Raw genomic sequence first — 22286 nt, 5'->3', positions numbered from 1 at the left:
TGGGGCCTCACCCCAGACCTGCTGAGTCAGAATGTGCATTTTAACAAGATCCCCAGGGTATTCACACACACTGGAACATTTGAAAAGCTCTGCTATGGGCAACTTCATTAAAAACACACTAGACAATTCCCTGTTCTAGTTGAGCTTGTAGGATAGAAACCAGAATCTTAACAAGGTCCCTTTTGTTCAGAAGACGCTCCTCAAAATCACCGTGTTGAGGCCGCCCCTTCTGCACCGGGAGGGGCCTTCACCGCTTGGGCAGTTTACTGTTGAAAACGAGTACTTTTTAAAAGGCCAATCAGTGCCATACCAAAAGGGTGGGGTACAGTGAGGAGGAATATTTTACCACTGGTATTGTTAAGAATTGCTTGCATGTGGTGATAATAAAAAGCAGACCGGTTTTTAGTTGGGTTTATTATTTTTAAATTCACTACAGGCACTGTACTCCCTGACTGCCGATACCGGGCACACTGCCCCACCCTCCAGCCCTTGGTATGCCACTGAGACGGACAGACAGACAGCTGTGGGGAGCGAAGGGTTCTGGAGGTGGGGAAGGTGGAAAGTATGTGGCTGGTTCTGCAGACATCAGGGTTAATGGCTTCATTCTACCGAGTGTCCACAGACTGCAAAGAGAAACTCGCTGGGTCTCCAATAGCAAATGAGCCAAGAACATAAACAGACAATTCACTAAAAAGGAGATACATCTAATAAGCAAATATCTGCGAAAATATTTCGCGTCATGCATAATTTAAAAAACATGTAACGCTCTACCTACGAGATTAACAAAATGAAAAATTTTAAGGCCAGTAGCCAGTGCGGAGGGCATACTGTATCTGGCACATTGGCATGTTGTTAATGGCATTGTGCGTTGGTGATTCCCATTTGGGAAGCAATTTGGCAATGTGTATCACAAGCCGGTAAAATATTCATACCCTTTGACTCAGTAATCCCATTTCTTGGAATGTATCCTTAGGAAATAATCCAAAATATGGGAAAAGCCATATGTACAAGGATGTTCAGGGTTGTTATTTAAAACAACAGAAACTTTGCGAGTAACTAGATATCCAGTGCTTGATGAATGGGTCCACGTGGTTATGACATGTTGAGCACGTAGAATAACGAAGCCATTGGTAATTACAGAAATGCAAAATCTAGAGCAACTTGAAAAAGCACTGTTCGAGGACCTGGGCTCTCCTTTCTCCACCAGTCACACACTGCCACGGTTTGAGATCAATTCTAGGGCGTAACTGCAGAATCAAGGGCTCTAAGTGTTTCAGCCCCCAGGAGATAATGGTGCAGTTAAGCGGCAGTGATTACGACCCAGGATGGCTCCTGGGGATTGATGGAGTCCTGAAAGAGTTTACAGCTTTGGGCCCAGCTGAGAGCCATTAACCTTAGCAGGTCGTCAATCTGCATTAAAGGCCACAGGTTTTGTTCCCAGGTTTTCCAGATTAGTAGCTCATTTAAAAAATCTCTGTGGAAGAAAAAAAGTGTGGGTATGACATTTATTCTGCCTCATATTTATAATTATACACAGTGCCACAGCAATCTCGGTTTTAATGTTTGTGGTTTTTACTCTGAGCTATTCAGAGGTTCCGTGATGCGGCATCCTTTGCGATTTTGCTGAAGCACAGGGTTGAATGTGAAGCATGTGGAAGCAGCTTCCTTAGCTAAGCCAGCACCTGCTCACCTTGCCAGCATGTGCCGGGCACCTCCACGAGTTGTCTCACGTAACTCCCGCATCGATGCCGGGAGGTGGGTGCTGTCACCCCCATGTCAGAGGCCAGGAGCTGAGGCCGGGAGAGGTCATTCAGGGAGTCGCCAGTGGAGCCCTGCTTCAAGGGGCTGGGTCCGTTTTCTTGACTGTAACATAGAGACGATAATCCCTGCTGACCTCACAGGTACTCTGAGGGACAACAGAGACTCCGACCAGCGCCGCAGACTTTCACACACATACGTGCCACGAACACGCCGTGTATTAGTTTCTCAGCATAGAATAACTTTTGTGCCTAATTGGTACTGTCCACTGAATTAAGCTGAAAAGCAGGAAGCTAAAAAACTAAATCACAAGGAAGAGAAGATTGTTGGGAATGGTGTGAAAGTAAACCTAGATTTTGAAAATTGCTTTCAGGGAAGGTAGGATTCATCTGTGTTTGAATGCTGATAGGGTGCCATCAGGGGAAATGAGTTTTCATTGATTTTAACTATGTTGGCGTTTCTTAAGGCAAGACAGTGAAGAGTCCCTTTGTGCCCTTCTAAAGTCTAACTTTGTCCTCTAAATGTGTGTTCTGATGGTGCTGGCCATCTGTGGTCCCAACGTGACTAAAGGCTCAGAGCTGCACACACAGTCATGTTGGAACGTCACTTGTGTGCCGAGAGGCACGGCCCGTGGGGCGATCCCACAGCAAAGGCTGGGAAGAGAGGACGCGCCTTGGGCGGCTGCAGCGTCTGCCTCCTGACCCCCTCTTGAGCCCAGCTTCCATGCAGCTCACTCATCAAGAGAAAGTACAAACTTGAACAACTCACTTGCGCACTTTGGGGCTGCTGTTCACACGGGTGTGTTTTGATCACTGTCACTATTCTAGGCAGGAAGGCAGTGTTTCACATGCACTCATCTGTGTGGGCGGCATTTGGGGTTTGGCTCATTTCTGCATATCTTGTGTGCAAAGGAGGGTTTTTTAGTAAACAGTTCCATTACTTAGCTGTTCTTGTAACTCTAAAAAACCCAACTGAACTATAATTAAACTTTGACTCGGTGACTGGGCAAATAGGGCTATGATTCTTTTGTTTTGTTTTTTTCCTCTCTCTTTGACCCATAGCTGACGTATCTAACATGATAGAATTTTCAGAGAAAAAGGAAATACGTACTGAAATAAGAACTAAAAATATATTTTTATAAGCCTTGTGAAAAATAAAGTTTTGGCTTCTGGAAAATGAGTATCAGAGACCCACACTTGTTGTTACCTTGGGTTTATTTCTAAATGCTGCTTTTATTTTTTCTTCCCAAGTAAAATTGTTACCTTACTAATGCAGAGGGTTTTCCTTTTTTTTTTTTTTAATGACTAATAATAAGAACCAGGCATAGAGTGGGTACTTAGTGGATGCTTGTCGACACGGTTGCATGTGTGTGCACGTGTATTTTTCTCATTTTCAGTGCCTGATGACTTTTTTTGTGTATAACAGGTGTTTGAGATGGATATCTCTAAGCAGTTACAAGCCTATGAGGTCGAGTACCATGTGCTTCAAGAAGAACTTATCGATTCCTCTCCTCTCAGTGACAACCAAAGAATGGACAAATTAGAGAAGACCAACAGCAGCTTGCGCAAACAGAACCTTGACCTACTGGAGCAACTGCAGGTGAGCACGTGTATAAAGCAGCTTCCTGAGCCTGGAAAGCACGGTAGATCATTAGCGTGCCAAAGCACCAGCCGGCTGGGTTTTCCCACGACCACAGGACCTCTCTCCCACCCCTGGTCTGTTTATAGTTGGGATCAAAGGTACCCCAGGAGAATTGGGCCTTTTTATTAGGAAGCAGACAGATTATCCTGTGCTGGGGTCAGACAGTCCTGGAACTTTCTGAGAGGCTGTCTCTGCACTTGATCCTTTTAGGAGACAGGGACAGCGACGACCTTGGGTCCAGGATGCCGAGGGACTCTTCGCTGAATGCCAGCGATTGTGCTTTGAGTAATAACCAGAGAAAGGCTTGGGCTTCTGTGAGTGAAGCCAGCTAGGTCGTGGAGAGCAGTAACGCAGAAATCTACCTACAAAATAAACCAGAGCATGTGGTGGTCATGATTTGGGAGTCCGTACTTCAAGTATTGGATTAATGAAGGACACTGTTCTTCCCTCTAGAAGCTTCCATTTTAGCATGGATAAATGTGCATGAGGACATACGGCGGAAAGGCAAACAGACGATGCGTACAGAAGGGTGAAATGGGCCAGTCCAGGGGTTGCAGTCCAGAAAGCCAGCTCTTGCTAGGTCCAGTGTTGTCCCTGCCCAGACTGCCACAAGGCACGCACTGCTGACCTGCTGTGTCCCAATTCCCTCATCTGTACGACATAGACGGAATCCCTAACTGCTTAGCACAGCCCCTTTACCAATCAAATGGGACGAAGTAACCACATGGTGTACTTCTTTAGAGCCATAAATGGGTGGTAATGCTATTAATACTAAGGAATTGTTTGGGGGGGGGGGGTATTTAAAAATTTTTTTGAGCTGTTGGAAAGGCAAATACATATTTTTCCCCAAAGTGTGTACCTTATGGTGTTCCTGGGCTGTCCTTATAATAAGCTTTCCATCCTGACCTAAGCCTCTTATTTTTCTCCATAGAAAGTTGCCGCTTTGCAGACACAGGCTTGGCAGTGATATGAGAAAGGCCAGCGTTTGAAAGCTTAATAAATCAACCCTTGTCCAAAATGCATTCCTCCCAGCAGGGATTTACCCCAGGAGACCCCGGTGGCTATTTACTGTAGAGGAACAAAGAAAAATGCTTTAGGGAAACCAGTCCTAACTACCAGGCACATTCTGAAATTTGGCTGCTTTTTCTCCCCTGAAGACTGAGATGTCCTAACCAAAAATGTGCTTGCATACAGTGTCTCCAGGGTGTCTCAGCTGTAACCTGACGGGAGGCTCCAGGGGATAAAGAGCCTTATCTGGCCTGTAATGGTCTGCAGCTGAAGTGGTGATTTAAAGTGACTTCCAAACAAACAGTATGTCTCTGAAATAGAACCTGCTGGAATGTTTCTGACAAAGCTCAGATTTGCATTTGAAGCATTCGGCTCCTTAAGATAGGCAGTACGGAAATAAAAAGATTCAGTTTATTGGGCTGATGCCCATGTGATCTTTTTTGTGGTGAAGGGTGCACGTAATTTCACCTTGCCTCTGTGATACTATACCCCTTTCGTGACAAGAGGAAGCTGTGAAAAGTTGTTGAGATCTCTAAATTCCTCAAGAAAGGCATCAGGCTGTCATGCCTGACACCCTCCTTGGAATGGTCTTTCTTTGAGCAAGTGGCTCTGCACTTCTGGGGGTATCATTCAAGACTGCAGAGGTGCCCGCCCCCCAGCATTTGGGGTCCTTGCCTTGCTGGCGTGCCAGGGGCCACCAAGGTTCAGAAGACGCTGCTGTCCAAGAGTTGGGGCAGGGATTGCGGTGTTTGGGGGTGCTTGAAGATCGTTTTCCCGTTGCCATGTGTGAGTCACGTGGGTTTACTGTCGTGCAGCCAGACTACACATACTCTGTAAGACTCGCACCTCCTTTCCTTTTTTTTTTTAAACAGTTTTCAGAGTCCAAGCGTAGGTGTGGATAGGTGTTCAGTATAATAGTTTTTGACCATAAATCTTCGGGGTTTTTTGCCAGAGTATCAAAATTGACCTGTTTTCTAGCTTTGCTCTGTTCATATAGTTTCCAGACATACCAAGGTCCCATTTATTTTCTTGGTAAACATTTGATGTTATCTAGCCGCTGGAGAGCAAAGAGTTCAACCCGCTTTGTCCAGCAGCACATACAAGACGATTGCGTTAATATACAAATGGTGCCAGATGATAATGGATGCACGTTTGTTATACTAGGGTGCTATGAGTCATCGAGTGCCAGTGAACTAGGTGCTGTGGGAGGCCAGACCCATGTGCAGGAAGAGACGTGCTTCCTTCCATGAAAGTGTTTCAGTCTCACTGAGGAGACCGACATTCACGTAGAACATAAAGGGTCAGGCAGAACCGCTCACTGCTAACTGGGTGGCACACTTGGGAATGCCGTGGGCCTGAAGAACAAGGTGGACCTGTCCCAGGCCTTGACTTTGGGTGGGAATGTGAGGATCGCAGAGTACTCCTTGCAGGTGCGCACTGAGCGTGAGCACCTGCCCAGTAAGCAGACAGACTTAGGCTCTCAGTCCTTTCTCCTTTCTATTTTGACTGTTTCAGCGGCACAGCCAGAGCTAGACTTTGAGTCGTGAGTTGTCTGTCTGGCACAAGTGTTGTCTTGTTCAAAAACCTGTTTCCCTTGTTTTGAAAATGAGAGAAAAAAAAAAATACATGTGCCATTTTCCCCACCCAAAATAAACGGGAGCGTGTGCGGGGCTGGGCTGAGAGCAGCAGCTTAGGGACCTCGTGACCTGAGCACGGCAGGATGTAGCTGTGAGCTGAGGGGTGGGCCGGGAAGGCCTGGGGGACGGCAGCAGGTGAAGGCCAGACTTCCTGTGGTTTTCTCAGGAAGCCCCTCAGTGCCGGAGAAGCCGGCCCTGCTGGATTGGGAAGAGGAGGGACAGTAGTTAGAAGCACCTGGGAAGTTCTGCCTCGCTGACACTGGGTGCCAGGTGCCGAGGATGCAGACTGGGTGCGAGTGAGGACACCGCTGATCTTGGTGGTGCTGACCGGTCAGTGAGACCTTGTAACAGATGCTCGGACCTTCTAAGCGCTCCGCACGTGTTCTGGGGGAAATGCCCGTGTTCCTGGATGTGCTGGTGTCTGGTTCCTGTCAGGAAGACAGAGAGGGTTTTGGATTCAAGGACTGGTGCTGCTGGGGCCTTCACATGGAAACCGTTTGATCATCAGGGTGAAATCGGTCTATGTATGAGTATGTGTATCCGTACAAATAGGCCAGGCCGTGCTGCAGTAATAAAGAAAGCTCGACATCTCAGTGGCTTGGCACAGCAGGAGTCTTTTTGTCCCCGAAACTCCACCTCTTGTTCACGAAGCGTTCTTTGCCCATATCAGACCGTCTTCCCTATCATCAGTGATGGGGATCAGGCTCCCTTTGCGCCGTGAAGCCACCGTCTCAGAGTCACCACAGCAGGGGAAGAAAATGCTGGAGGCTCGCAGAGTGGCCCAGGCTTCCTGCAAGGGGACCTGGGAAATGTAGTTTTCCTGTGTGCCCAGAAGAACTGATGACAAACACATAGACTTCTCTCTGTCCAAATAGGCCTCTGAGGTGTCCCCAAGGCCAGACAGCAGAGCATTCGGTGGATCCCCTCATGTTATCACTGGACAGTCCACATTCTGTTCTTCTGTTCCCCAGGTGGCAAACAGTAGGATCCAGAGCCTGGAGGCCACCGTTGAGAAGCTTCTGAGCAGCGAAAGCAAGCTGAAGCAGGCCACCCTCGCCCTGGAGCTGGAGCGGGCTGCCCTGCTGCAGGTGGTGGGGGAGCTTCGGAGGCAGACGGCGGCAGAGCCGAGCGGCCCGGAGCCTGACCTCGCACGGCCCGGGCCCACCGGGGACTGACCGCACAGGAGATGGCTCCCAAGGAGACACTCTGGCCCTGCCCCAACACTGTCCAGGCCTTAACTGAGAGGGACGGAAGATGCTGGAGGGAGAGAACGAGGCACGACGTGTGCTTCTCAGGGAGGAGACTGGCTTGCCAGCCTGCAGACTGGCCTGAACTAAAACTTGCAAGTCATGGGGATGGATGTCCCGGTGTTTCTGTTGTCGTTTAGGTTGTATTTCGTCCTTCTCCAGTCCTGATTACTGTACCCGGTAGGTTTAGATGGCATGGACGTGAATAAATGCACCTTTCTGTTTCTGTGTTGTTTCCTCTTTCAGTATCACTGTGCTTGCAGAGAGCATTTAGTGCTGTGAAGTTCACGAGCCGGAAGGAAGGGCTGGAGAGGAGTCCTCTGACACAGATGTGGGCCCGTCGCTCTTCCACAGCAGGTTCGTGGGCCTGCAGCCTCCACGTCACCGGCGGGCTGTGTGGCTCGCCCTTGTCTGTCCTGGCTATGGAAGCCCCAGATAACCATTAGGACATCTTGAATTTATCACTGTCCTTGGTATTTAATGAAGTTTGCCTTTTAAAAAAATTAGTTTTCACTTTTTGCTTCGTTCTTAAGTATCAAGTCACTATAGATAAATGTTTTATGGGCAGATCACCAGTTTTTAGGCTCAAACCAAGTGTTACTAGCGAGCGGCCTTCATTTGTAGACTCTGAGATGTTTATTTCTTTGCGGGTTTTCATCGCCATTTATAGCCGTGTATTTATTTTTGCTGTTGTATGATACAGTGCAGCTGTGTGTCCCTCTGAGTCTCCACCCTTGGGAATCGTATACCCTGCAGGAGTAGCTGGGCACGTCGGGATTTTCATGGGTGCCAGAGATTCTGGGACTTTCAAAAAAGCAATCAGCCCAAAATTGTAATCAAATACATGGCAGCTGAGAGAAGTTTTCCAGAGGTAGGAGGTGTGTTTTTTTAATTTTTTTTGTTTAATGTTTTCATTTATTTTTGAGACAGAGCATGAGCAGGGGAGGGGCAGAGAGAGAGGGAGACACAGAACCTGGACGCTTAACTGACTGAGCCACCCAGGCACCCCAGAGGTGTGTTTTGAATGTAACTCACAGTCCCTTCCCTCGGGATGATGAGGGCCCTGTGCCTTCAACAAGCAGAGACCGCTCACGGTTGGCGTGGCTTCGTCTGGTCACCGTGCGAGGCCTCTTCACAAGTGCTCTCAGAACGGGCTGTCAGGTGAGAGAGGAGCTCTGTGGGCACATATCCCTTTGTGAGGGCAGGGTCACTCTGGTCTTTGGCATCATAGCCCTTCTACCCCTTCTAGTCCACAGAGGCTTCTAGTGACTCTCTCAGTGGTAGGCGTCTCTTTAAGCCTGAGGTGAAAGGAAGGATTTTCATATTGGAGATCATCGTAGATCTCCCCAGACATCTCAAAGGGTGACAGACATGCTGTCCCCAGTGCCTAACAGTTGGCTGACACTGGGGACTGTCCTGTTCCCGTATCAAGGGATAGCAGTTCTCCTCACAAACCAAGATGACCAGCCCAGGAGCCTCTGTCCCAAGTCATTCCACCAGATAGAACTTCGAGGAGTTAACATTTGAGGGCTTCTTTCCACATATTTTATTGTTCAAATATTTAATAATGTTGAATTTTGGACGTCCTATTCCTCAAAAACATGGACTCTGCATTCAATAAGAAACAAGACAACAATAAATCCATGCCCACGCTTTGTCTGTTTTATTTGTAAACTTTGGATTTTTGCTTTTCAGCCTGGGCGAAAAAATGCCTGGTGAGCACCAGTGGGTCAGAGTGGGAATGATCACCTAACCGGAAGTGAAATCATTTGAGGTTTTGGTATTGGCCTCTTTTGTTTTCCAGTATTGTGAACCAAGTGCTCGTTATATTGTAGCACCTCTACACCAGCGTGAGTAGGAACAGGAACAGGAATGAGTTGCAGGTGGCAGCCAGTGCTGTTGTGAGATTGCACTGGGCAGACAGAACACAGGCCTGTGGATACAGATTGGACAGAGTCTCAGCCAGAAACATCTGCAGAGCCAATTCACGTTACCGCGTGAGGATTTGTGGAAGCAAATTCTTAAACCAAGTAAATGTCATGTTCTGTTTTTCCCCAACACCCAGCTAGATGCTCACATGTGTGTACTTGAAGGTTGTCTTTCTTTTGATGCCATTTATGTTCTCTTGGACTTGGGGCATCGTGAGCCCTCAGAAACACACGATTTATAGAGCACTCAGTCTCGGGTGGCTCTTAGGAGTTACATATGGTTGGAATAACAGTGTCCGTCATTCGGTTTGGTTGGTGAATCAGGAAAGAAGAGTTGCCCCAAGCTCCATGGGCTACAGGATCATTACAGGAATCCCACCAAACACTGCTGTGTGCGGAGCTGGAGAAAAGAAGGTGCAGAGGGAGGTACTTGAATCAGGAGGGGGTCACCAGTTGGTCCATCTGAGAAAAGCAACACGCACTCAGGTGTCAGACTGGGCCTGGCCAAGGTGGGACACGGGAGCTCTCTGGGGCTCTCTTCTGCCACACGAGGAATAGCTGTATCTGCAGGCAGGTGTCTAGTATGGGCCTGGGGCTACTCTAGGTCAACACCCAAGGTCAACACTTGAGAAGCAGAGGTGGAGCAGAAGACTGCCAGGCACCCCTGTGTCTGTCTGTCACTTTTAACTATGATGACCTTCAGAGAAAAATGGCCCTCGCTTCACTTTTGCCTTCCAGATCTCACACATGCATGCCTTTAAGCCGTGTCTGACTTAGAACCACTAGGGAAGGGGGCCCTGGAAAAGGTAGCTCGGGCTTAACGAAGTTGACCTGGTATAAACTGCCACAGTTAATTGTGGAATCCACCTGATTCGAAAGATCGCATGTATGTGTGGGCATTTTACAAAGGCCCTCCATCCAAGTATCTATGATTAGTGATCCATAGAGTTCAGATTCATAGGTTGATTGTGACTGTGGAAGTCACTGGTGGTGTCATCTCGGGAGACTAAAAAGTACAGCAGATCACTGCTGGCATCTGGGACGGCCACCCCCTTCATCTGCTGGCCTCTGTCAAGTGTTACCAAATGGTCCTACGGATTAAGATCCAGAAAGTCTATGTGGTATAAAATAATTTACAGGCCACATTGTCTGCCCCTGACATCGCTGTAAGGGTTTGGAATAGCTCAAAATAATCTTGGCCTGAGAAAGCCAGAGGGAAGCTTCTACTTCATACTAGAAAACCACTTTTCACCTCATAGAGGAAAAAACTACGTGAGGTGAAGAGAGGTTTTCAAAATCACCTCATTGTCAGCTGCAGGATCAGAATGGATCCCCAGTCTCCTGACTGCTTAATAGTCAACACCTTTAATTCCAGTGGTTTCTGGGAATCGTTTCTGGTGACATCAAGCAAGATCCAGAGCCACAAAGATCTGCTTCATTTTCTTTCTTTTTTTTTTAATGTTTATTTTTGAGACAGAGACACAGCATGAGCAGAGAAGGGGCAGAGAGAGAGGGAGACAGAATGTGAAGCAGGCTCCAGGCTCTGAGCTGTCAGCACAGAGCCCGACGCGGGGCTCGAACTCACGAACTGTGAGATCATGACCTGAGCCGAAGTCGGACGCTTAACCGACTGAGCCACCCAGGCGCCCCAGATCTGCTTCATTTTCACGAGGATGATCTGTATTAGTTAGGAGCCCAAATCAGGTTCTCTCCTAAGATGCAGGGTCTTCAGGGGGCCTTGATTTTTCATGAGTTCAAACCAAGGGGGTTGGGTGGGGGGAGTTCTCCGGCTCACTCCTGTCTGTGGGCTTGTAGGCTGAGGAATCCTCCTTCACCAGCGTCTAAATTAGGTAGAGTGTTTGCTCCCAATAGTCATTTCTTTTTTATCTTCAGACTTTTGAAAACCCTTGCATTGTAACGTTTTTAAAACAACAGAGAATTGCCTTTGGTTTTATAGAAGTGAAACTTACCAGTTATGTAAAGGGTTTCACTGCCATCTTTGGAAAGGGTTAGAACAATTAGGGAATTGGAAGAGCTGTGGAACGGCCACAAGGGACTGTTCTTTGGACAATTTGAAACTGGTAACAAAAGATGAATATCCTTGGTCTCCAGACTGCATACTATCTGCCTGTATATCTCTAAGCTGAGTAACCAACTATGTTGGTTGTAAACCCTTACTGGGAAAGTTTGATTTTACACCACTATATGCATATTAAAACATTTTGTATGTTAGTAAGTTGTATCATAAAATAGAAATTTTAAATGAGGTGAAACAAAATAGTTTAAAAATATTAATGATTAAGATGTTGATATCCAGTGTTTCTAAGGAAAGCAATGAACACGTGGTCATTTCAAATATGGCTTTAAGATTGTGATTCAGTAATGCAATAATGTTAGCTTCCAAGTTCAGCCCACTTTGTTGGTTTTTTTTTTTTTCTTTTTTAATGTTTATTTTTGAGAGACAGCACACACAAGCAGGGGAAGGGCAGAGAGAGGGGGAGAGAAGATCTGAAGCAGGCTCTGCACTGAAGCAGAGAGCCCAACACGAGGCTCAAACTCACGAACCGTGAGGTCATGACCTGAGCCTAAAGTGGACGCTTAACTGACTGAGCCACCCGGGCGCCCCTGGTTGTTGGTTTTAATGCAGTGTCGACGGTGGAAAAAAGATGGCTTCCAAATTCTAAGTGGAGGAAGGGCACTGCTGGTCACGTTAAGTCATGATGCTCGTTAATTCACTTTTATTCACCGATTATGCAAAGGTGTTTGTTGAAATCTGGCTAGTAAATTTCCATTCCATCTTCTCTCATGGCAGACTAATGCAAACTAATTGAAACATGTTACAAATTTTATGTTTTTTAACCAAGGACTTTAAAGCACTCAAACTCTTCACTTGGAAAGTTTTGAGCAAGTTATAAAAGCATCTCCAAGACTGTTTGAGCAACGTTTACATGGTTCTTGGCCAAGAGCTGACCTAAGCCCAGCAACACTTCCAAACATCCTTTTCTGAAAGGCCCTTTCCACAGGACTTGTCTGTAGTCTTGCCTTGGTTCCCCCACTTGGAGCCCTCTGCCCTCAGTAATGGTGCAAGGGTGGAGTAGGTTCTGGTGTGCAACTCTGTAGCTAGCTGCCTGCTGTAGACACATGGTCTCACTGCCCGCCCCTTTCCCACAGCCCCTCGGGATCCCAGAGGTTCTGGAGGGGAGCAGAGAGGAGCTGAATGGGGAGCATTAAAAATAGCGCCAGTGACTCACCGCACTTTATTGCTGCAGTGCCCTTTCCTCAGAACCACCAAGATAGCCTGGACAATCTGACAGGGTGAGGGGGAACAACTTTCTGACAATCTTTCGCCCAGTCGGATTCCTCTGCTTTTCCTCACCCTTCTGGCTATTTCCTTCTGCCACTGTCCTTGTCTTATTCCACATTTAGATCTATGTTGACCAATTTCTGTGTTGACCAACTTTGGGTGTCTTCTTCCCGCTCCCGTAGACATCTCTTATTCCTAAAACCCTGTGTTTCTCATTTCTTGCAACTGTTGGAGAAGCTGACTCTGATTACTGTTCAACTCTGGCTTTGGCTCTCAGCACCCTCCAGGATGACATCCCGAGGCGCCATCTTGAGTAATCTGCAGATGATGACGTAGCATATTAGGGAAGTAGAGGCAAGCTTGCTTGCGGTAGGCCCCCCCGCCCCCCCCCCCGTCTGTTTCATGTCATCAAATGTCTGCCCACCTTAGGTCTTCCTGTACTTGCTACCAAGGATATGACATGATCCATTTTCCTTCCTTTGAGGTACATGGCAGTCAACTTTATTGCTAAGTTTCATATGCTCCAATCATCTAAATGGCTTGGTTATTAGAAAGGACAAAATGAATTTTTTCACTCGGGATCCTTCTCTTTTCCCCCATATGCTTCTGTGATCATTCCCAGGATCACTTTCATCTGCTGTCTTCCCACAGTGAAGAGAATTGGACCGGCCTGCCTCTCAGGCCCCACCTCTGCAACTCCGATACCTCCCTTGCTTGCCTACCTTCACTCTTCCCAGCAAATGGTTGTGGTTTCCCCTCCTATGGTCACTCTGATTAAGGTCCTGGGACTACAAGGTAAGTGTCTGCCATCACTGAGCTTTTGTTTAGCTGGGGAGATAGGTAATTAAAATAAACAAAAATCGATTACGGGGTGGCAGCTGCCCGCATAGAATGGTCAGAGTAGGCTCCGCTGAGGAGCTGGTATTCAAGGTGAGATCTGAAGGGTCCGAAAAGGACGGAGCTGAGGAGCAGGTGGGTGAGAGTGTTCTGGGCAGCTTGATGTTAGAAGATGGAAGAGTACTTTCCAAACGATACAGAATTCTCTCCTAACCTTGCATCTTGTACCAAGAGATCTCTTTCTTAAAATCCCAACACACTTTTTTTTTTTTTAAGTTTATTTATTTTGAGAGAGAGTACAAATGTGTACGGTTGTACCCACATGCATGGGGGAAGGGCAAAGAGAGAGGGAGGAAGAGAGAGAGAGAATCCCAAGCAGGCTTCATGCTGTCAGTGCAGAGCCTCATGCAGGGTTTGACTGAACCCACAGACCATGAGGTCATGACCTGAGGAGAAACCAAGTTGGACACTTAACCGACTCAGCCACCCAGGTGCCCCCCAACACCCTTTGAATGCCACCTCTTTTTCAGATGGCAAGGAAATACCAATATTTTTCAAGATAAAAATCCCATTACTCTGTAGTCCCATAAAGATAAATGATAAAATATTGGTCCCATCCACTGGCTGTTTCAAGTGCCCCAGGGGGATCTGCTATTCTTGACTTTGCATCGAGCTACAAGGAGGAGTGAATTGGTGAAATGGCATCGCGATGGACACCTACCTGACAGAGTGACCTCTTTATTTCAGTTCGTGCTCATCTCATTGCAGATCTCACAGCCTGTGGACACGGCCATATCGGCTTCATGCCGGGATGATCAGCAAGGGGAAACTCGTGGGGAGAAGACACTCCTTAGAGTTAGGTGTGATTTCATGGCATGAAAGCCCCAAAGGGAAGGTGAATCAAGAGACTGTGGAACTCTCCAAAGGTAAATCCTGACTGCCCACATCACATTCCGGGGTACTGAGGGAATGTGAGCAAGGAATTGCTCAATCGCAATGTTCTCTTGGAACGAGTGGAGGATGGTGGATAAAGTGCTGGAAACAGGAATGCCGAAATCTTTGTAGAATTCTAAAAGTAGCCATAATACCCTTTTTTTTTTTCTTTTTTTTAAGAAGGGAGGAAGCGGATGGTGTAAATTATGGTTTGTTGAGACCTGCGAAGCTCTTGTCTGCCTGAATCATGAGATTATTCTTGCAGACCTTCCTTTAATCCTCAGTGTCTTCTTTAAAGAGCCCCAGGGCTTCTCAGGTTCGTCCCCTGAGCACTGTTTGTGTGTAATCCATTGTCAGCTGTGCGACTGAGCATCGCATTGACATTTCCAGCACACTCAAAGCCAAATCGGTGACCCTTCCGTTAGCAAATGTGCAAGCATTTTGTTCTGACCCGTGACTCATTTTGACCCTTTACTCCAGTCTTACTTTACTCCAGTTATTTCATGCTTTCTCATATTGCTAATATCTTTGTAAGTCATTGTAAAGCGTTTGAGGAACAAGATGGAGCCTGGAAAATATAAATAGAAACAACATGTAGCGGTTAAGAGTACAGGCCCCAGAGTCAGCTGGAATCCAACCCCCCTTCCGTATCTGTAAACTAGAAACAATAATAGCTATCTTGTAGGATTATTTGAATATTTATGAAGAGTACTGAGCACTGTCACTGAGACAAAGTTAAGCAATACATACGTAGCTATCATTCCCTTACGATTATATAACTAAATGGATCCAATTCTGCGAGCTTGAAATTGACCCCAGCCAAAATTCCTCATCACATTGTAAACATATTTAAAAGATGATCTTTAAAATTAGTATGATTCCCTAAGACCATGTCATACTAGGCCAATATAATTTTATGTATTTTTTTTAATTGTGATGACTGACTATAAGAGGGAAAGCTGTAGGAAAACATACCTTGATACCAGCAAAGCTTTTAACATCTCACAATAGCTTAAATAAGTTAAAGCTTATTTAACTTATTAAAGCTTAAATAACTTAAAGTTACATGGACAGAGGACACTTCAATTAGGTTGATTCAACCCATTAAACCAGTAAGACCTCTAGATGGTCGTTCTCAGCCCTGGTTACACTTTGGAGATTTTTTTCTTTTCTTTTTTTTTTTTTTTCTTTTTCAAGTACCGGTGCCTGTGGGTACTCCAGGTTGACAAACTCAGCCTGTCTGAGGTGGGGCATGGGCATTGTGTTTTGTTTTTGCTTTTTAAGCTCCCCTCTGATTTTAAAGTTTAACCAAAATTGAGAACTACTGCTGTGATTATATGGCTTGAAGGGAGACTAAAAGCCAAGGGTTTAATCACCCTATCTGGATTTTGTCCTTAGCCTGCCGGGTCCACATTTGTCTCAGTGACCTACAGAAGGACCAAGGGGGCATAACCTGTCAGATGCATGGATACCACAAAGCAAATGCAGTGAATGACATGACAGACTCTGATTGATGTTGACAAGCTGGACCCATGACCTGATTTGAGCAAAATGCACTTTTAAACGTCAGGTTCTAAGTTCATGTGCAGGGCAGTGGGTCCCAGAGCGTAATCCCCAGACCAATAGCATCGGTGTCATCCGACAACTTGTTAAAAATGTAAATTCTCAGGCTCTACCCCAATCTACTAATTTAGAAACTGTAGAGGGTGGAGCTGGCAGTCTTTTTGGAAATCTTTCTGGGGAATTCTGATGCCTGCTAAAGCTTGAGAACCACTTGTGTTGGGGGAGAAAATCTCAATGGACCAAGTGGGAGACACCTGTGATTGAAATAACGCTGCGAAGAGAGTCTCTTTTTTTCTTAGTGATCTATTATCTCTTTCTTCGTGATCTTTTATTCTCACTTGCCAATTGCCATGAAGACCTCCCATACTTTGTGGCTCATGCCACTTGCTTATCTCTCTGTACCTCATTCATGATATAAACTTGTTCATTGACAATCTAAATAATTCTAGGGACAAATAGAAATGTAGAATATGATGATATATGAGTGTAGAATATGATGATATAATAGCTAAAAGAGAGCAGTCACCATATTGCCGGGTACTATTAGGTGAATATTAATTCATTTAATGAGGAAAGACACCGTCAGGATTTGATCTATTGCAACCGTAGAATGATGGCCATTTTTGGTGGGTTAGAGTGGAAGGGTGGGCTCAGTTAACTTCCAGTGTTTCTGCTCGGTCTCTAGCTGTGCTATGTGCCTGAGGAGGTTTTGGGTAAATAGTAAAGAAGATTAAGAATGAACGGATCACCAGGATTTAAAATTTAAACCCCTCTCCCTCATTCCTTCCCCATTCTCTGAAAAAGGGCAGGTGAGGGGGAGAAGAAAAATCTGTCTCAACACATTTGAGGGAATAGAAGAAGGCAAAAAAGTAGGGGGTGGGACCCTGCAAGGCAGACAATTGGCCGTGTTCCAGGGAACATGGACAGACATGCACCTGTCCAAGGCCACGTGGGAATGGGGTGGAGAGGGTGAAAACATGTTTCCAGCAGTGGAACCCAAACACGTCCCCCCTCCTCCAGCTCCTGGAGGACTTGCAGGTTGTTCAGCCACAAGGGGTGGTACAGACCACAGACACCCAGACTACCTGTGCAGCTTTTTCTTGAGAGAGAATCGCTTAGAGCCAGCCAAGAGTTGCCTCAAAGAACTGTCATATCTCAAGGCATATTTCTTAACGTACAAGGAGCAGGCCCATTCCAGCAAGATGCCTGGAATAAATTTTTCTGTGGCTGTGGCCAGACTTTTAACTGTTTCCTAGATTTGGAGGGCTCCAGGAAGCAGCGTCCCAAAGTGCTCTGGGGCACACACCATTTCGGATTTTGCTCCTCTGGGAGATTAAAACTCGGTTAGCATGTGTTAAGGATGCTAAGTCTTCTGGAAGACGTGATATTGTGATTAATAATAAGAAATGCATAGATTTTTTTCCTTCATCCAGGTTCCTGGCACAGAACTCCTCAGACCATTGGAACTTCCTGTGTTGGGAGCAATAAAGGTGTCATGTGTTATGTTAATGAGGTGACTTTTGGAAAGCACTGGAGCCAACCATGTGATTAGAGAATTGGAACTTTAGGCCCCACCCCCTGACCTCCTGGGAGGGAAGAGGCCTCCTCCTCAGGTTGGATCAGTCACCAATGGCCAATGATTTCATCAATCATACCTATGAAAAGAAGCCTCTATAAAAACCCTGAAGGACAGGGTTCAGAGAGTTTCTGGGTTGGTGGACACATGGAGATTCTGGAAGAGTGGCATGCCCAGAGAAGATCATGGGAGCTCCACGCCCCCTCCCTACACCTTTCCCATCTCTGCCACCTGGCTGATCCTGATTTATAGATAGCCTTTTGTAATAAACCAGTAGTAAGCAAACTAAAACTGGTTTCCTGAGTTCTGTGAGTGGCTCTGGCAAATTAACTGACACCAAGGAGGGGGTCATGAGAACTTTGATCTACAGCCAACAGGTCAGAAGCACGGTGACAACCTGAATGTGTGATGGGCATCTGAAGGAGGATGGAGGAGAGGGGGGGATGGTCTTGTGGGATCGAGCCCTTAATCTATGGGATCTGACACTATTTCCAGGTCGATAGTTCTAAATCAAGTGAATTGTAGGACACCCAGCTGGCGTCTAAGAATTGAAACCTTGTGTCCATTTTTCCAATACGTGGTCCTTCCAAAACATTTCCCCACGTGGTCGCTGTGGTAAAAGCACACAACAGAAACCTACAAAATAAAAGCAAAGTTCTCCAAAGTCCCTTCTACGCACGTGCTACAACCTAAGGGTACTCACTCTTACTATTTTATCATTTATTCTTCCAAAAATTAATATGTGTATCACAGGAAACGTGTATGTGAGTGTTTGTGGAAGCATTTTAGGTTGTAAAAACCTGAGGGAGAGGGGGGTACGTGCCTCTGTCTTCTAGTGGGTAGAGGACAGAGTCGCTACTAAATGTCCTATAGTATGAAAAACAGCCCTCACGACAAAGAATTATCGACCCAGGGTCAACACCCAGGGTCAACGCTGCTGATGTTGAGAAACTCTGCTCTAGGGTAGAGTGGTTTTGAAACCTGACTGCATTAGAATGCCCTGGAGGTTTGTTAGAACACAGATTGCTGGGCCCCACCCCCAAAGTTTCTAATTCAGTAGGTCTGGAGTGGGGCCCCACAATTTGCATTTCTATAAGTTTCCAGGGGCTGCTGATGTGGCAGGTCTAGGACCACACTTGATGAACCTTGCCCCGGGGACCTTCCGTGTAGGGCCCTTCCCCTTGTCCTCATGGACAAGGTGGGCTCACCAGCACCTGCCCTGGGTGCCGCCAGAAGGAAGGGATAAAAGCCCACTCTGTGACTGCCCAACCAAGAAGCAGCAGAAGTAGCAGAAATCACTTCCACTCACAGCCCGTTGGCGAGAACCCCACAGAGAAGCCACACCCAGTTGCATGAGAGACTGGAAGATGTGAGTTCTAGCACACGGTTCATGAGCCCCGAGAAGACAGCTGGGGGGGGGTGGGGGGCTAAAAGGAGGGAGAGAGGATGGATGTTGAGGACAGTTTGCTGGAAGGCACGACGCGATCTGCACCCCACCCCAGCTCTCTGTCATCTCCCTTCCCTCCTGTCCCCTCACTTGCTCTTCCCTAGACACACCCAGCTCTCTGCTCTGCGGCCAGCACGCTCCCCGCGTGGCATTTGTGTTCCCTGTTCCCTCTGCCTCGGAAGCTCCTCTCCCAGTCACTTGGCTTGCTCTCTCACTTGGTTCTGGTCCCAGCTCAAATGTTCCTCCTCAGAGTGGCTGGCCCCGGCCACCCCGACGGGTAACCCCCCTCCTCTGCCCCACTTGCCCCTCTGGTCTTTCTCCCCTTACCCCACTTTCCCCCGTCCATGACGGTGCTGTCAGCAGCATGTTGCATATTTATTTGCTTCTCTCTTTGCCCCTGTCACAGGAAAGCAAGGTTTATGAGGGCAAGGCCTGTCTTCCTCACTTTTATATCCTGGAACAGCTCCTGGCACAGAAGAGGCGCTTAAATCTTTGCTGAACAAGTGAAATCTTCCGTTTTTGATAGGCACTGCCAGATGGCTCTTCAAATAGACTTTTGGGTTTAAGTTCTAAATTCGCGAGTTGGTTCAACCCTCATTAATGTGGAATATTTTCTTTGGGCTTCTTGTGTCCAATGTTTTTGCAGATCGTGGCCCTGAAATATTCATCACTGGTTCCTCTGCCTCACTGGGGCGGCCTCATCACCCCAGGTCCTGGAAGCTACATTTCCCAGCTGGGGTGTGAGCCAGAAGAAACAAAGTGGGCTGGCAGTAAATCTTCCTAACTAGGCAACACTGTTTCTCAAAGGAACATGTGATAGTCACACCCATTTAATGTAAGAGTCCAATCAAGGGAGAGGCATTGATTCAGCTGATTTAGCCCCCATCAGAAAAATCGTCCCCTATCTAAACTATCTTGATTTACAAGATTCTTAATGGCCCAAAAGTGCTGTATCAGCTTAAGCTGGTCTAAGAAAATAAACATTTCATAACTGTGATAATATAAGTGCCTCCAGACACAGAACAGCTCAGCCCCAATGGATGGTTCTTATAAATAAACCAGGCAATAGCACACTACAGAAATAACCAGAATTTCTGTGACTTCATGGGGAGCCAAATGGAAATGCCCTTGCCAAGTGAATGCTAAAGTCATCTCAGAGTCAAAATATGGTCAGACCCTAGATGGGAGCCAGACATTTTGCTCCAACGAGAGCCATTTCTCAAGTGGAAGCTGGTTAACTTGAGCCCTCAAAATAGAATTTTTATGCTTTGAGTTTAGGGAAAGGGGATGTACTACAAGAAAATGAGTTCATCTAAGGGGTCTGGTTAAAACCAGACAGAAACAAGACGCCAGCCGCAGGCCTGGAACCAGCTTTGACGCGGTGGCTTATGTGTTGTAGGCCGACAGCCCATGCGTCTGGATTCACCGTGCCCCGCAGCCCAGCAGGGTCCTCTGTGATTACAAGCAGGCCAGGCCCTGGTCCACGAGGCAGAGATTTTCAGCATCGCTGGTTAAAATAAAAACAGCTTCCTGTTGATCAGAAGAGGCCAGTTATCGGAAGAATGTCATTTCCTGAACATTTTAATTTTTGAGATTTTACGGTGATAAGAAGAAAGCAAATTAATTTTCAAGGGTGTGTGCTGTGGCAATTTCTCTGGGAAATTACATTTTCTGGGACAAGGTGTCCATGTGGTCATCTTTGGATGGACATAGAAGTATCCCAGACAAAATCGGGGACAACTCCCCGCCCCCCTCCCCCCGCCACCTTTGCCCACTGGCTCGATTCTGGGACAACTGGTGCCTCTGTGAGGGCTGGGCTGCACTGAGGCCAGGTTGGCCAGAAGAGATCATTTGGTTCAGACTGTCCCCATAATCTTCCCTGCAGCATAGATGGTGATTTTTCTTACTCCCCAGATTCCAGATCCTCTCAGTAACTAGCTTGGCAGTCTACAAGATGGGCAGTAACAGAGAGGAGTGAATGCGTCAGAAAGTGAGGCCAACCCGAGGCTTGGGAAGGCCCTGGGTGGGTGGGGACCTGTGCAAACCCATGCGTGGTCACCTCTGTGGCTTCAGGACTAGCAGGCACCAGCCACAAAGTCCCATCTTGGTCCCATTCAGAGTCTTCTAGAAGGTTCTAGCATTTTCTGCACAAGGCAAGCACAAGCACCATAATCCTGTGGTTTAATGGCGTGAGCACAGCTGATGCTGGGGCAGCTTCCCCCTCAGGGAGGGCCTTCCTCCATATTCACTGGTAGGATCAGACCTCAGTGAGCTCAGGTCCTCAGAGCACAAAAAGAAATTATTTTTCATCTAACGTGTTTGGAAACTATTCCTCGTACAGAAGCACACAGAGCCTTCAAAGGCCACAGACCTAACACTGTTTCGGACACTTTGGAAGCCAAAGAAGCTTTTCCAGATTTTGAGGCTGTGTGTAAAGGCTGTCACTCTTCCTACAGCTGGTGGTTCAAAGATTCTCCCCTTTCAATCTTTCCTCTTTCGGCTTCTTCCCTCATCAGATCCCTTTATTCCCCAACTGTGACAGCCTGGTCTCCGCCAAAAGCCTCACTCCAGCTGTGAACTTGGAGGGAGGTGCAGAAACCATGTCCTCTGAGAGAAGTCCCGGGGTCCCATTGCCCTCCAGATCTCTGGGGGACCAGTGGCTTTTACGTTTTGTTCACAGTGTCCATGACCCATCCCCACCCTGACACTAATACCCACACTGTCAGGGGCTCCAGGAGAAGACAGAAGAGAAGCATGACGCTTGGAGCCTTGACGTCCTGTCTCTGATGCCATCTCTGACTGCCGGCTCTCTTGCCAGCCTCCCCACACTGGCATTAACACCCTGCTCTTCTCCAGACGCCATCGAAGACCTGAGCTGGAGACCACGCCAAACAATTCCACAGCAAATCCAGCCGGCGCTCTGGGACTGTGCTGTGCGATCCAGGCTCCACTGGCCACGTGTGCAGACTGAGCACTTGAAACGTAGCTACTGTGCATGGAGATAAGTATAAAATACACAGCGGACTTCGGGCACTCAGCATAAAAAGAGAACGTAAAATGTCTCATAATGTTTATATTGATCACATTTTGAAATGATGCTATTTTTATATACGGGGTTAAATAAAATATATTAAAATGAGTTTCATCATTTGTTGCTTTTTACTTTTTTTTAAAGCTTTTTAAAAAAAATGTTTATTTAGACAGAGAGAGGGAGAGAAAGAGCATGCTCAAGTAGGGGAGGGACAGAGAGGGAGAGAGAGAATCCCAAACAGGCTCCATGCTGTCACTACACAGCCTGATGTGGGGTTTGATCTCACGAACAGTGAGATCATGACCTGAGCCGAAATGAAGAGTCAGATGCTTAACCGACTGACCCACCCAGGCACCTCTCTTCTTTTTCTTTTTCT

The 22286-nt window shown here is 46.9% G+C and overlaps 1 protein-coding gene and 1 long non-coding RNA gene across 9 annotated transcripts in view; both read left to right on the top strand.

Annotated features, from left to right (window-relative positions):
• Positions 1-8931, top strand: part of TBC1D1 (TBC1 domain family member 1) — a 230000-nt gene extending 221069 nt beyond the window's left edge. For 3 of the 5 annotated variants that reach the window (XM_040485961.1, XM_040485950.1, XM_040485939.1), the window contains 2 exons: positions 3184-3357; positions 7016-7519. In XM_040485961.1, the coding sequence (XP_040341895.1) occupies positions 3184-3357; positions 7016-7219 (378 nt within the window). In that variant the 3' untranslated portion in view covers positions 7220-7519. Of the gene's footprint in view, positions 1-3183; positions 3358-7015 lie in introns of those variants that run through there. The other 2 variants (XM_040485972.1, XM_040485980.1) reach the window with 2 other exon arrangements.
• Positions 8932-11763: 2832 nt separating this feature from the next.
• On the top strand, positions 11764-22018 carry LOC121037023 (uncharacterized). Of its 4 annotated transcripts, XR_005793579.1 has the most exons (3): positions 11764-12534; positions 14129-14286; positions 21736-22018. It is a non-coding gene; the product is annotated as an uncharacterized LOC121037023 (long non-coding RNA). The 4 variants fall into 4 exon arrangements; XR_005793577.1 differs by lacking the exon at positions 11764-12534 and having other exon boundaries at positions 13805-14286; XR_005793581.1 differs by lacking the exon at positions 11764-12534 and having other exon boundaries at positions 13805-14286; positions 21606-22018.
• Positions 22019-22286: the final 268 nt, after the last annotated feature.

The sequence above is a fragment of the Herpailurus yagouaroundi genome, unplaced genomic scaffold, assembly GCF_014898765.1.
Source record: "Herpailurus yagouaroundi ecotype Mexico unplaced genomic scaffold, PumYag 28, whole genome shotgun sequence".
NCBI classification, from domain to species: domain Eukaryota; kingdom Metazoa; phylum Chordata; class Mammalia; order Carnivora; family Felidae; genus Herpailurus; species Herpailurus yagouaroundi.
The sequence above is the reverse complement of the archived record's forward strand: the minus strand, read 5'-3'. Positions and strand labels throughout refer to the sequence as shown.